Source organism: Triticum urartu, chromosome 7A, assembly GCF_056163025.1.
Source record: "Triticum urartu cultivar PI428250 chromosome 7A, HENAU_Tu73, whole genome shotgun sequence".
Classification (NCBI taxonomy): domain Eukaryota; kingdom Viridiplantae; phylum Streptophyta; class Magnoliopsida; order Poales; family Poaceae; genus Triticum; species Triticum urartu.
In genome coordinates, this window is record NC_141879.1 from 204,222,548 (window position 1) to 204,234,283 (window position 11,736).

The 11,736-nt window shown below is 46.3% G+C and overlaps 2 protein-coding genes across 2 annotated transcripts; both read left to right on the forward strand.

Annotated features, from left to right (window-relative positions):
* The first annotated feature begins 2,053 nt into the window (after positions 1–2,053).
* Positions 2,054–5,257, forward strand: LOC125525822 (uncharacterized). Its single transcript, XM_087536766.1, has one exon. The coding sequence runs from the start codon at positions 2,068–2,070 to the stop codon at positions 4,864–4,866; it is 2,799 nt and encodes a 932-aa protein (XP_087392892.1). The 5' UTR covers positions 2,054–2,067; the 3' UTR covers positions 4,867–5,257.
* Positions 5,258–6,949: 1,692 nt separating this feature from the next.
* Positions 6,950–7,777, forward strand: LOC147959018 (uncharacterized). Its single transcript, XM_087532416.1, has one exon. It carries the CDS (start codon positions 6,950–6,952, stop codon positions 7,775–7,777), a length of 828 nt encoding a protein of 275 aa, XP_087388542.1.
* The last annotated feature ends 3,959 nt before the right edge of the window (positions 7,778–11,736 follow it).

Genomic DNA, 11,736 nt, shown 5'->3' on the forward strand with positions numbered 1-11,736 from the left:
TGTTTCACATCACTGCTTTCAAGCGTCTGAATTTACCCAAGAATTGTGATGGAAGCATCAAAGGGAACAAGAAAACTAGCCAAAAATGGCGTGAAGATTTGATGCTGATTGGAGCTTCCGCAGTGTCTTTTTCTTACCAAGCTGGGATCCTTCCTCCAGGTGTCCTCTGGCCTGGTGACCGCGATGGCCATTTCACATGTGATCTAGCCATCTATGATACACATCCGATGCAGTATAAGGTATTCTTCTACTGCAATGCCACAGTGTTCATGGCATCGACGGTCGTAGTTATCCTGCTGCTGAACACCACAATGAGGAAGTACAAGAGATATGCCCTTGCCATGAAAACAGCAATGATGATGGGCATGCTTGGCCTGCTCGGGGCGTATGCTGCAGGCAGTTGCAGGACTTGAAGACATCTGATATATTTTCACACTCTAATCGATGTATTCATCTACATTGTCATTCACATTTTGATGCCGTTCGATATGATGGCGCTATTGCTGAAGAACATGGGAGAACAACAGATGCCATGCCTGACGAAAATATATGATTGCTCATTTAAACTGAACCTTCATACCATGGGCCATCATCTACTGAACAGACGTGAGAGATGCTTCTAGGCTTCTAGCTGTGTATCTTAGTTCTTTTCGTGCAATTAATTCAGCTGTGTGTGGTTATGCTAAGAATGTATCTTCTCCACGTTTGAGATTTTTCAATCTTTCACAAACATAGTTTTACATTAATTAATTTTTGAGGGGGAAGCCTGAGTGACTGATACGTCCTAAACATATCTATAATTGTTCATGCTATATCTTGCCTCATTATACAATATTTTATTACATAATGCAAAACTCGTTTAATGAAAGAAATTAGTTTGCATTCCTCGCGTACTACTAGTGTACCAGGGCAGAACCCCCTGCTAACACAAGTGCCTGTGGATCATGGGAGTTTGCACAAGGCTCAGTCTGCAGTTGTAAACTATATTAATGCATTTATTCCCTACAAAATTGGTAAATGACAAGCAATCTGAACGTTTGGTTGAAAATAGACGTGCCAATATGTTTGGATCACACGATATGGCCCTAAAGCAAGTAGAGGGATGGACAGACATCACTTCTTGACTGGCAATAAGATAGCTATAGTTAAGTTAATACATATGTCCTTTTTAAGGGTTAGTTGATATCTCATAATGTATAATTTATTTTATAATCTGAATATCTGATAAATGTACGCCCATACTTTTATTTATTTATTTAGATAGAAATGTACTCCCATACTATTAGATCTTATTGTTGGAAAATGAGACTTTAATATTGCGCCATATGTAATCTGGAAGCTGATTCTCTGACACTAAGATTAGATGCTGCTATCAACAATAAGCTCAAGACCAACCAGGTCAACTAAAGACAAGAGCAAGCGGGAACTGTCTACTTTGTGCAGGATTGAGAAAATAAATACTACCAGACAAATTGCAAATGTCACAATCAGTGTTTTGAAGATGATTTCATCAAAGGGATAAAAGAAGCTTATAATCAGCGAGAGATAATAATTAAAAAGGTCATATCAGTGATTAGCACACATTCCTGAACAAGGACAAGGAATACTTCTTACATAATAGCATAGAAATACCGCATTACAGGATTCAAACCCGTTTTACTGTCTATGTTGGGCCACTGCAAGAGATACTTTGCAACTGTTACACAAAGCTGGGAATCGACTAGGAATAACCAAATGGAAACATTATTAATTTTTTGTTTCTTTTTCCCTTTTGACGCTAGCATGGTCATTTCCCAGGGCTAAATCTGAAGCTATTTTCTAACATCCTTTGACTGTTTCTGTCGGTAAATTTGTCATTGGATTTGATTTCACTGTTTGTTTTCTTCACACGCTCTTAATTCATCGGATTTGATTTCACTGTTTGTTCTCTTCACACCCTCTTAACTTCTGGAGATAATAACAAGGATCAGAACCTGGGAATATTCCAAATCCGAAGAATGACAAATGAACGCGGCAATCTTCAGGCTTCAAATTCTCAGCTGAGATTTGCTTTGGGTCTATGAGCACATGGTCATGGAGTCCGAGCCACAGCCTGGTAATACTGGTCATGAACCTCAAAATACCACAAGTCAGCAACAACATCAGTATGATGACCAAACACCGAGTAGTGCTGATGAAGCAGAGTTTCTATGGAAGCTGAGGAAGTACTTGATCCTGCTGGCAACTTTATCAGCCACCATCACCTACCAGGCGGGGCTGGCTCCACCAGGTGGTCTCTGGCCAGATAGCCAGCAAGGCCACCTTGCCAGTGACATTGTGATGCTACATAGCTACGCCAAGCGGTACAAGGTGTTCTTCTACTGCAATGCAATGGCATTCATGGCATCACTCGTTGTTCTGATCCTGCTCCTGGTCAGGGAGCTGAGCCGGAATGCAATTTGGCTCCGTTCGTTGCAGTTTGCAATGTTGGTTGACCTGCTGGGACTTATGGGGGCCTACGCTGCTGGGAGCTGCAGGGAGGTCAGAACATCCGTTTACATTTGGGTATTACTTGCTGGCATCTTCACATATGTCACACTTCATGTAGTGTTCTTCCGGCATCTAGCGCCTGAATGGCTCCGAGACATATTCAGGAATATCCAGAGGTTCTGGGAGGATTCTATGGCACAAATTTTCAGCAGAAGGCACAACATCAGAGATGAACCAGATGCTCCTCTCCATGATAAAGAGGAGGCACTGGAGCAGAATCGCAGTTTCTTGCTGGTTGCTGCTACATTGGCAGCAGCAGTGACATATACTGCAGGGCTAAGTCCACCGGGTGGCTTCTGGCCTGACAACAATGGTAGCCACACTGCCGGTGACCCGGTGCTTCGAGACCACTACCCCGGCCGCTTCAAGGCATTTATGGCCTGCAATTCCACTGCCTTTTCTGGATCCCTTGTCATCATCATCATGCTCCTCAGTAAAACGGGAGTGAATCACATTGCCAAGTCAAACGTACTTCGGTTGTGGGTTCTGGTCAGCCTGCTTGGCCTTATGGCTGCTTATGCTGCAGGGAGTTGCAGGGAAGTCCGTACGTCTATCTTTGTGTTCTCGCTTGTCGGAGCGGTCCTTCTCTACCTCATCATTCAATGGGTTGCTCCTATGGTGCCCAAGCCAAAATTTATCAGGGACTGGATCAAGTGGATGGAAGGAGAGCAGAATAAGCTGATCTTGAAGCTAAACTCCTTTATGGATAGTTGCAGCACATCCAATGGGCAGGTGACACCATTAGAGTATGATGGGCAACATTCATACAACAACGATGCATCAAAAACTGTTAGTATTGTGAAAGATGACTTAGGGAAGTTGCGCACATACCTTTTATTGCTTGGCATCCTTGCTGCGACTATTACATACCAAGCTGGGTTGCATCCCCCAGGCGGGTTTTGGCCAGACAGTCGAGATGGGCATCTTGCTGGAGATCCAATCCTAGAGGCCATCCATCCCATGCGGTACAAGACATTCTTCTACTGCAACGCCACTGCATTTGTGGCGTCATTGGTTATCATCACCCTACTCCAGAGCCAGTTGATCACCATAGGTGCCATGAAACGATATGTGTTGCAGACAGCCATGGTTTTTGACCTCTTCAGTATAATGGGGGCATATGCTGCTGGCAGCAGCCGGACTTTATCCACATCAATGTATGTGATAATCTTAGTCATCCTTGTTTTCTCTTATGTTGTGCTTCATATTGTGCTATTTATGGACACAAGAGTTCCCGGTGAATCAGCTCAGCAGCAAGATGATAACCCTGAACTGAAAGATTTGGAGAAGCGGCGCAAGTTTCTAATGCTGCTTGCAATTCTGGCAGCATCCAGCACATACCAAGCCGGCATAAGCCCACCAGGGGGCTTCTGGGCTGACAATAGAGATGGCCACGAGGCAGGTCACCCATTATTCAGTGATGAATTTCCACACCGTTACCAGGCTTTCATCTACTTGAATTCCACTGCTTTCATGGCATCATTGGCTGTAATTATGCTGCTTGTTAGTAGAAGGCTGTGTCACAAAGGATTGCAGGGGCACACACTGCGTGCATGTGTGCTACTAGATCTGATCAGTCTCATGGGTGCTTTTGCCGCTGGAAGCTGCCGAAAAGTGTCGGTGTCGGTTTATGTCATCCTAGTCTTGGCTGTTGTTTTTGCCTGCATCATGATCCTAGTTCTGGTACTGAATTTTGCGAAAGATAAGGTGATCGACTTCTTTAACTGGATGTTTCACATCACTGCTTTCAAGAGTCCGAATCCACCCAAGAATCATGATAGAAGCATCAAAGTAAACAAAAAAACTAGCCAAAAATGGCGTAAAGACTTGATGCTGATTGGAACTTTCACAGTGTCCGTTACGTACCAAGCTGGGCTCCTTCCTCCAGGTGCCCTTTGGCCTGATGACCGCGATAGCCATTTCACAGGTGATCCAGTCATCCATGATACCCATCCGATACGGTATAAGGTATTCTTCTACTGCAATGCCGCGGCGTTTATGGCATCGATGGTTATAGTCATCATGCTGCTGAACAGCACAATAAGTAAGTACAAGAGATCTCTACTTGCAATGAAAACAGCAATGGTGATGGACTTGCTTGGTCTGCTCGGGGCGTATGCTGCAGGCAGTTGTAGGAACTTGAAGACGTCGGCGTATGTTTTCGCACTCGTCATTGCTGTCTTCATCTATATTGTCATTCACATTTTTCTGTCGTTCGATAAAATGGCACGATTGGTAAGGACTATGGGAGAACAATGGATGCCATGCCTGACGAAGATATGGGTACTCATTGAAATTGAACCTTCAAACCATGACCCATCTACTGAACAGCCTTGAGAGATGCTTCTAGCTGTGCATCTTAATTAACTCTGTCTGTACAATTTATTCAAGTGTCTGGTTATGCTAAGAATGTATTTTCTCCACTTTTTAAAGTTTGAGAATTTTCAATCTTTCAAGACATAGTTTTAAATCAAATATGTAACGCAGTTCCTTCATGGTTTCAAATTTTGTGTTCAATGTAGCATTCCTGTAATCTGCCGAAACTCCCGTACTTCCGTTCATCTCCAGAGGTATTCTGACAAACACTTTCTTCTATATGATTGCCAAGAGAGGTTGACGCAAACATTATGCTAGTTATTTGTAGTTTGGACAGCTGTATCAAAGATCATGATGATATCAATGCATCAGCAGCAACTAAAACTACGGGGTTTATTGACCAGTTGTGCTGTTCAATGTATTCATGGTGTGTATAAATTTTGATATTGGATTTTTTTTATCATCTGAAATATCTATGTCCAGAATATATGTATCCTTCCGTGAAAATTATAAATTGCTTTATTTTTCCCTTCAAATCCGTTTTAGTAGTGTTTCAGAACTTGTTTTATTTATTTGATCAGATCAGTGCCAAGTTCACAGTGCGCATTTCTTGTCTCACATTGCTGACATTATTTGCCAATATACTGATTCTACTGTGCGGCGTTTTATTTCATTCTTTTCCTAGACTCTAGGGTCATATTGCTGTGAGTTTTCCCCAGCTTTTGTAGCCAAACTATTCATGGATGCTCAATTTCAGACTCTACAAGGAAACGCTGCTGAACTGTGCCACAGTTCTTGCATGGTGCTGTTCAAGTGGTGCTTAGGTTTTGCATTCTCAGACAAAAAAGCGATTATGTTCTGAGCAAAACGGCAATACTTTAGATTCTGTTTGTCAGGTTCAGAATTAAAATCTGGAAAGTTTTGCTTGGTCTCCTTTTTATTTCTTCAGGTTCTCCTCAGATGTGCTTCGCATTAACCATATCACGTTTCAGTTCCTATTCAAAAATTGATTTGTATCTCACATAGCGGCGCACCGGGAGCCAGTAAAACATGACCGTGACCGCGCCCGACGCCGCGTGAGCACGCGGCCGCCGCCGCCCGGATCGGCCGCTCCGACCACCTCCGCGAGCGCCGCGCCCGGATCCGGCCTCCTCCGAGGCCGCAGCTCCTGGATCCGGCATCCTCCAACTCTTCCCTGCTCTCCTGCACCCGGGGTGTGCATGACGAGGGAATGAGATCCCAGCCGCGTTCGGTGCCTTCCCCGGCGCCGGCGACCCCTGCCCGGCTGCTCGCCGCATCCTCGGCCACCTGCGAGCTACGGACGGCCCTCCCTGCTCCGCCGCTCGTCTTCTCTGAGCTGGAGCTGCCGCCACCACCACCTCCTCTGCTCCTGGCGGCGCCCTCCGTCCTGGATCTTGATTTGCAGCGGACTCCTCCACCGCACGCCTTCAAGGTCTCTGTGGCCCCTCCGGAGCTCCTGCTGGAAGGGGCGCTGCTGCCTGTGGCGAGCCCCTGCTCGGTCGTCACGGCCATTGCTGTCCGGGAGGAGCCCTCTCTACCTTCAGCGCTTGCTCCGGCGCGGCCGGGCTCTCAGAGCTCCAAGGAGGTGCTCGCTCCCGACGCCGTTGTGCGGGCCTCGTGGCCGCCGCTGGCCGTGTCGTGGGTTTCCCTCGCTGATGAAGTCTGCAGCATTGACGACGACGAGGAGCTCGCCCCGCTGACGCCATTGGCTGCCAGATGCTCCGGCGGGGTGAGCGATCCGGCTGCTGCTGCTGTTGTTGCTACTGCTCCTGAGGCATCTTCGGATCTAGGATGGGTGAAGGTGGGGGGCCGACGTCGTTCGGTGTCACCGGCCTTGGCTCTGGCTCCACGGCCAATCCCCGCTTGGCTTCACGGTCGCTGCTGCAGATGCCTCGTTCGTGGCCACCGTGCTGCGGTTTGTAGAGATCCCTTCCGATGCTCTCGTTGCTTGGAGAACGGTCATCGTGCGTGCAACTGCCGCAACCCATGGCGTCCTCTCAGTTCATTGGCATGTCCTGTCGTCCCGCCCATCTCTCGCCCTGGCACCCAACAACATCCACCTCCTCCTTCAAGAGAGGGCCAAATGAAATCCACGCTCCCCTTCACTGCGCTTCGCCGTGGGTCTTGGGCGTCTGTGGTTTCTGCTTTTGCTAGCCCGACAACCCCATCTTCTATGGTTCTTCAGACCACCCTTGCTGATCAGACCGGGTTCCTTCAAGGCTGGCAGGCACGAATTGAGAGCTTCCTGGAGCGGGCAGAGGCTGCTTTGAGTAGGCTCTCCCTTGTGCCGGCTATGTTGCAGGCCACGCTACAGCCTCTTGGTGTGGCAGTTGTTGACTCCACGGAGGTCCGGGGGACAGAGCCCTATGGTTGTTTCTCTCCTCGTGTTCGGGACAATTCACCATCGGTGTCTGCTTCTTCCGTTGCGTTGCCTCCCGCTGTGGGCGAGTCCATCGTCGGGCTTGCGGCTCTGGTGTTGCAACTCATGCCCGAGCTTCGGGATATATGTTCGAACCTTGCTTCGCCTATGTCCTTGGAGCGATTGGAGGTGGACTCATCGACGACGTTGTGTAAGGAACATGTTTCATCTCTATCATGTGAGCAACTAAAGGTGCCGAAGTCGATTGTGTCGCTGGTTCCTGCGGTGGAGGATGTTCTGTCAGTGGTTCCTCGGGTCGATGATGTTGATGTTGCCGGTTGGTTGGTGCCTGTTCCCACGAGCCCCTTGGTTGACGACAACGACACCAAGAAATTCAATGAGTTTTACGATTTTCTTGACAAATGGGTGGCTCACCAGCCGACATCTGGCAAGACAAGTGACCCTGCAAAGAAGATGCCAAGTAAGGAGAAACCAAAGAAGAAGAAAAACAAGAAGTGTGGCGCCATCCGAAAGGCGTCTGTGGTTTCATGATGGAGGGTGGTCAGTTTTCGTTAGTGTGCTTGTTAGGAGTTTCATTGTGTTCTTCAAGTGTTGAGGGTTGCGGGTGTTGTTTGTTTAGAGGGCCGCTTAAGCGGTTTTGGTGTTTCCTACTTTGCGAGTAGTCCGCATTTGGGAGTCTGTATCGGTTTTTGTCCGGTTTTCCGTAAATTAACTGGGCAATTCTCTTCTTCTTAATTAATCGATGAGGCAAATATTTTTGCCTCCATTTCGAAAAAAAAATGATTTGTTATGAGCAAACCTTTCATACACTACCTTCTACATAAAAATATTTTCTGTTTGCCGGCAGATCTTTTTAAAAGACCGATCGGCTCGCGAGCCATCCAATCTATAATGCGTACGATCGGCAACAAGCCATCCAATTTATAATGCGTATGATTTGCAACAAGAGTCTTGTTGCAATTGCAACATGACATTTGTTGCAAATTGCACTATGACTTTTTTTGGGAGGCTGCTTGTTTTTTTGGGCGGTAGTAACATGACTCTTTTGCAACATGCCCTTTGTTGAAAAAGAACATCTCCGCTCACGAGTGTGTCCGTTGTCAGGGTTGTCTTCTCGGACCCACCACCCCAAACCACACATCCCACCTCGTGCTCGCCCTGCCCACGCACAGTCACCGACCTTCTTTGCACAACCACGGTTCACCAGTACCATAGTCCTGCCCACCATAGCCCTAGCGCCGGCCCTGGTGGTGTATGGTCAGAGGGGCGACTGCCTGGGGCAAAGGCCGGCGGGGGGGAGAGGGGGGGGGCATGACGTGGTATACATGTATAGTATAGCCCAGCAAAATATTAGGTGAAAAAAAAACTAAGAGAGAACATAGGTGAGATGGGTTAGGCCCAATTATCTAGCGAAGTAGCGAAGCGTCGTCGCCGGAACGGCTGCATGCGTACGCGTGTGAACCAGATCAATCAGAGATCATATCGTTAAGCTTCGTGCATATGTAGTATGGCAAATCTATTCCATTTAACTAGATTTGCCATGGTTTGTAAAATAAATTTGCCATAGTTTGTAAAAAAGGTTTGACATTATCTTAAAAAAACTTGCCATGTGCAATAAAGTGAATTTGTCGTGAGACATCAAGTGAATTTGCCATGGCAATTTCACTAACCATTTTTCCATGATAAAAATAAGTTTGCCATTGTCCCAATTTCTTTTTGCCATGGCAACTACTTGTAGGGATTCTGCACATGGCAACTACTACGGAAAAATTTACCATGGCAACTACTCGCAGAAATTCTGCCCATGGCAACTATTACAGAAATTTGCCATGGCAACTAATGTAGAATGTTTCCATGGCAACTACTATAGAAAATTTGTCATCGCAACTATTCGTAGCAATTATGCCCACGGCAACTACTATAGAAAATTGACATGACACTACTCCATGTAGTATGGCAAATCAATCGCATGCGCCATGACAATTTTGTACTTGACAAAAGGAATCCATTTAACTAAATTTGCCATGCTTGGTAAAAAATAGAATTGCCATGTTCGGGGCGGGGGGGGGGGGGGGGGGGGTGCCATGTAGTAATGTAGTATGACAAATCTACTCCGTTTAACTAGATTTGCCATGGTTTCTAAAAAAAGCTTGACATTATCTTAAAAAAAAGAAACTTGCCGTGTGAAATAAAGTGAATTTACCGTGGGTCATCAAGTGAATTTGCCATTGTCCCAAGCAAATTTGCCATGGCAACTACTCACTCCGTTCCAAAATTCTTATCTTAGATTTGTCTAGATACGGATGTATCTACCCATGGCAACTACTCGCAGAAATTCTGCCCATGATAACTATTTACAATGGCAACTAATACAGAATGTTGCCCGTGGCAACCACTACAGAAAATTTGTCATCGCAACTACTATAGAAAATTCCCATGGCAACTACTCATACCAATTAACGGTTGTGCATATTGCTTGGGACATTGCATGGCAAAATTGAGAAGAATAAACTAAAAAAAGAAACAAAATTGTTATGCAAGCACTGTCATCGTATGCACAACGAACATTTTTTATTCCGGCAAGAGTCCTGCACATAGAAACGAGTACATGCCACGAGGATTTGAACACAGTGTAGAAAACAATGAGAAATGTGGAGAGGGGAAAGTGAGGAGCAACCTGCAGGTGAAAAAAAGTCAAACGCCAACCAGCACAGATCGACCATGCCTCCACCAGTGCGTCGGAGCGGCTCTCCTTGCTGTCGAGAAGGGCCTGAGAATGGGAGTCAAGACCTCTCTGTCGCCGCTGCTCGATCCCGAGCACCACTAGTAGAAGAGGCGCCCCGCCGCCGTCGCATCCCACGAACGCACCGGAAAACGAGAAGCGCGACAGCGCCTCAAACCATCCGAGGAGCACGTCGGCGCCCTGGGATGCGCCCGAGGAGCCATTGACCCGTGGCGGCATGGGGCCGCGCCGCCGAGCACAGGACAACACCCTCCTGCACCACTGATACGTCTCCAACGTATGTATAATTTTTGATTGCTTCATGCTATATTATCTACTGTTTTGGACTATATTGGGCTTTATTTTCTATTTTTATATTATTTTTGGGACTAACCTATTAACCGAAGGCCCAGCCTAGAATTGTTGTTTTTTTTGCCTATTTCAGTGTTTCGAAGAAATGGAATATCAAACGGAGTCCAAACGGAATAAACCTTTCTGGAACGTGATTTTCTTTCCGAATATGACCCAGGAGACTTGGACCCTACGCCAAGGAAGCTTCGAGGTGGGCACGAGGTAGGAGGGCGCGCCCTATACCCCCAGGCGCGCCCCCCACCCTCGTGGGCCCACCGAAGCTCCACCGACATACTTATTCCTCCTATATATACCTACGTACCCCCAAACGAATAGGGAAGGAGCCAAAAAACCTAATTCCACCGCCGCAACTTTCTGTATCCACGAGATCCCATCTTGGGGCCTGTTCCGGAGCTCCGCCGGAGAGGGCCGTCATCACGGAGGGATTCTACATCATCATGGACTCTCCGATGAAGTGTGAGTAGTTTACCTCAGACCTTCGGGTCCATAGTTATTAGCTAGATGGCTTCTTCTCTCTTTTTGGATCTCAATACAAAGTTCTCCCCCTCTCTCGTGGAGACCTATTCGATGTAATCTTCTTCTTTTTGCGGTGTGTTTGTTGAGACCGATGAATTGTGGGTTTATGATCAAGTCTATCTATGAATAATATTTGAATCTTCTCTGAATTCTTTTATGTATGATTGGTTATCTTTGCAAGTCTCTTCGAATTATCCGTTTGGTTTGGCCAACTAGATTGGTAGTTCTTGCCATGGGAGAAGTGCTTAGCTTTGGGTTCGATCTTGCGGTGTCCTTTCCCAGTGATAGAAGGGGCAGCAAGGCACGTATTGTATCGTTACCATCGAGGATAACAAGAAGGGGTTTATTTCATATTGCATGAATTTATCTCTCTACATCATGTCATCTTGCTTAAAGCGTTACTCTGTTTTTAACTTAATACTCTAGATGCATGCTGGATAGCGGTCGATGAGTGGAGTAATAGTAGTAGATGCAGAATCGTTTCGGTCTACTTGTCACGGACGTGATGCCTATATACATGATCATGCCTAGATATTCTCATAACTATGCTCAATTCTGTCAATTGCTCAACAGTAATTTGTTCACCCACCGTAGAATACTTATGCTCTTGAGAGAAGCCACTAGTGAAACCTATGGCCCCGGGGTCTATTCTCATCATATCAATCTCCATCACTTTAATCTTGCTTTGCTTTTTTACTTTGCCTTTTACTTTTCACTTTGCATCTCTATACCAAAAATACCAAAAATATTATATATATCAAATCTCACTCTCGTAAGTGACCATGAAGGGATTGACAACCCCTAATCGCGTTGGTTGCGAGTAGCTATCGTTTTGTGCAGGTACGAGGGACTTGAGCGTGGCCTCCTACTGGATTGATAC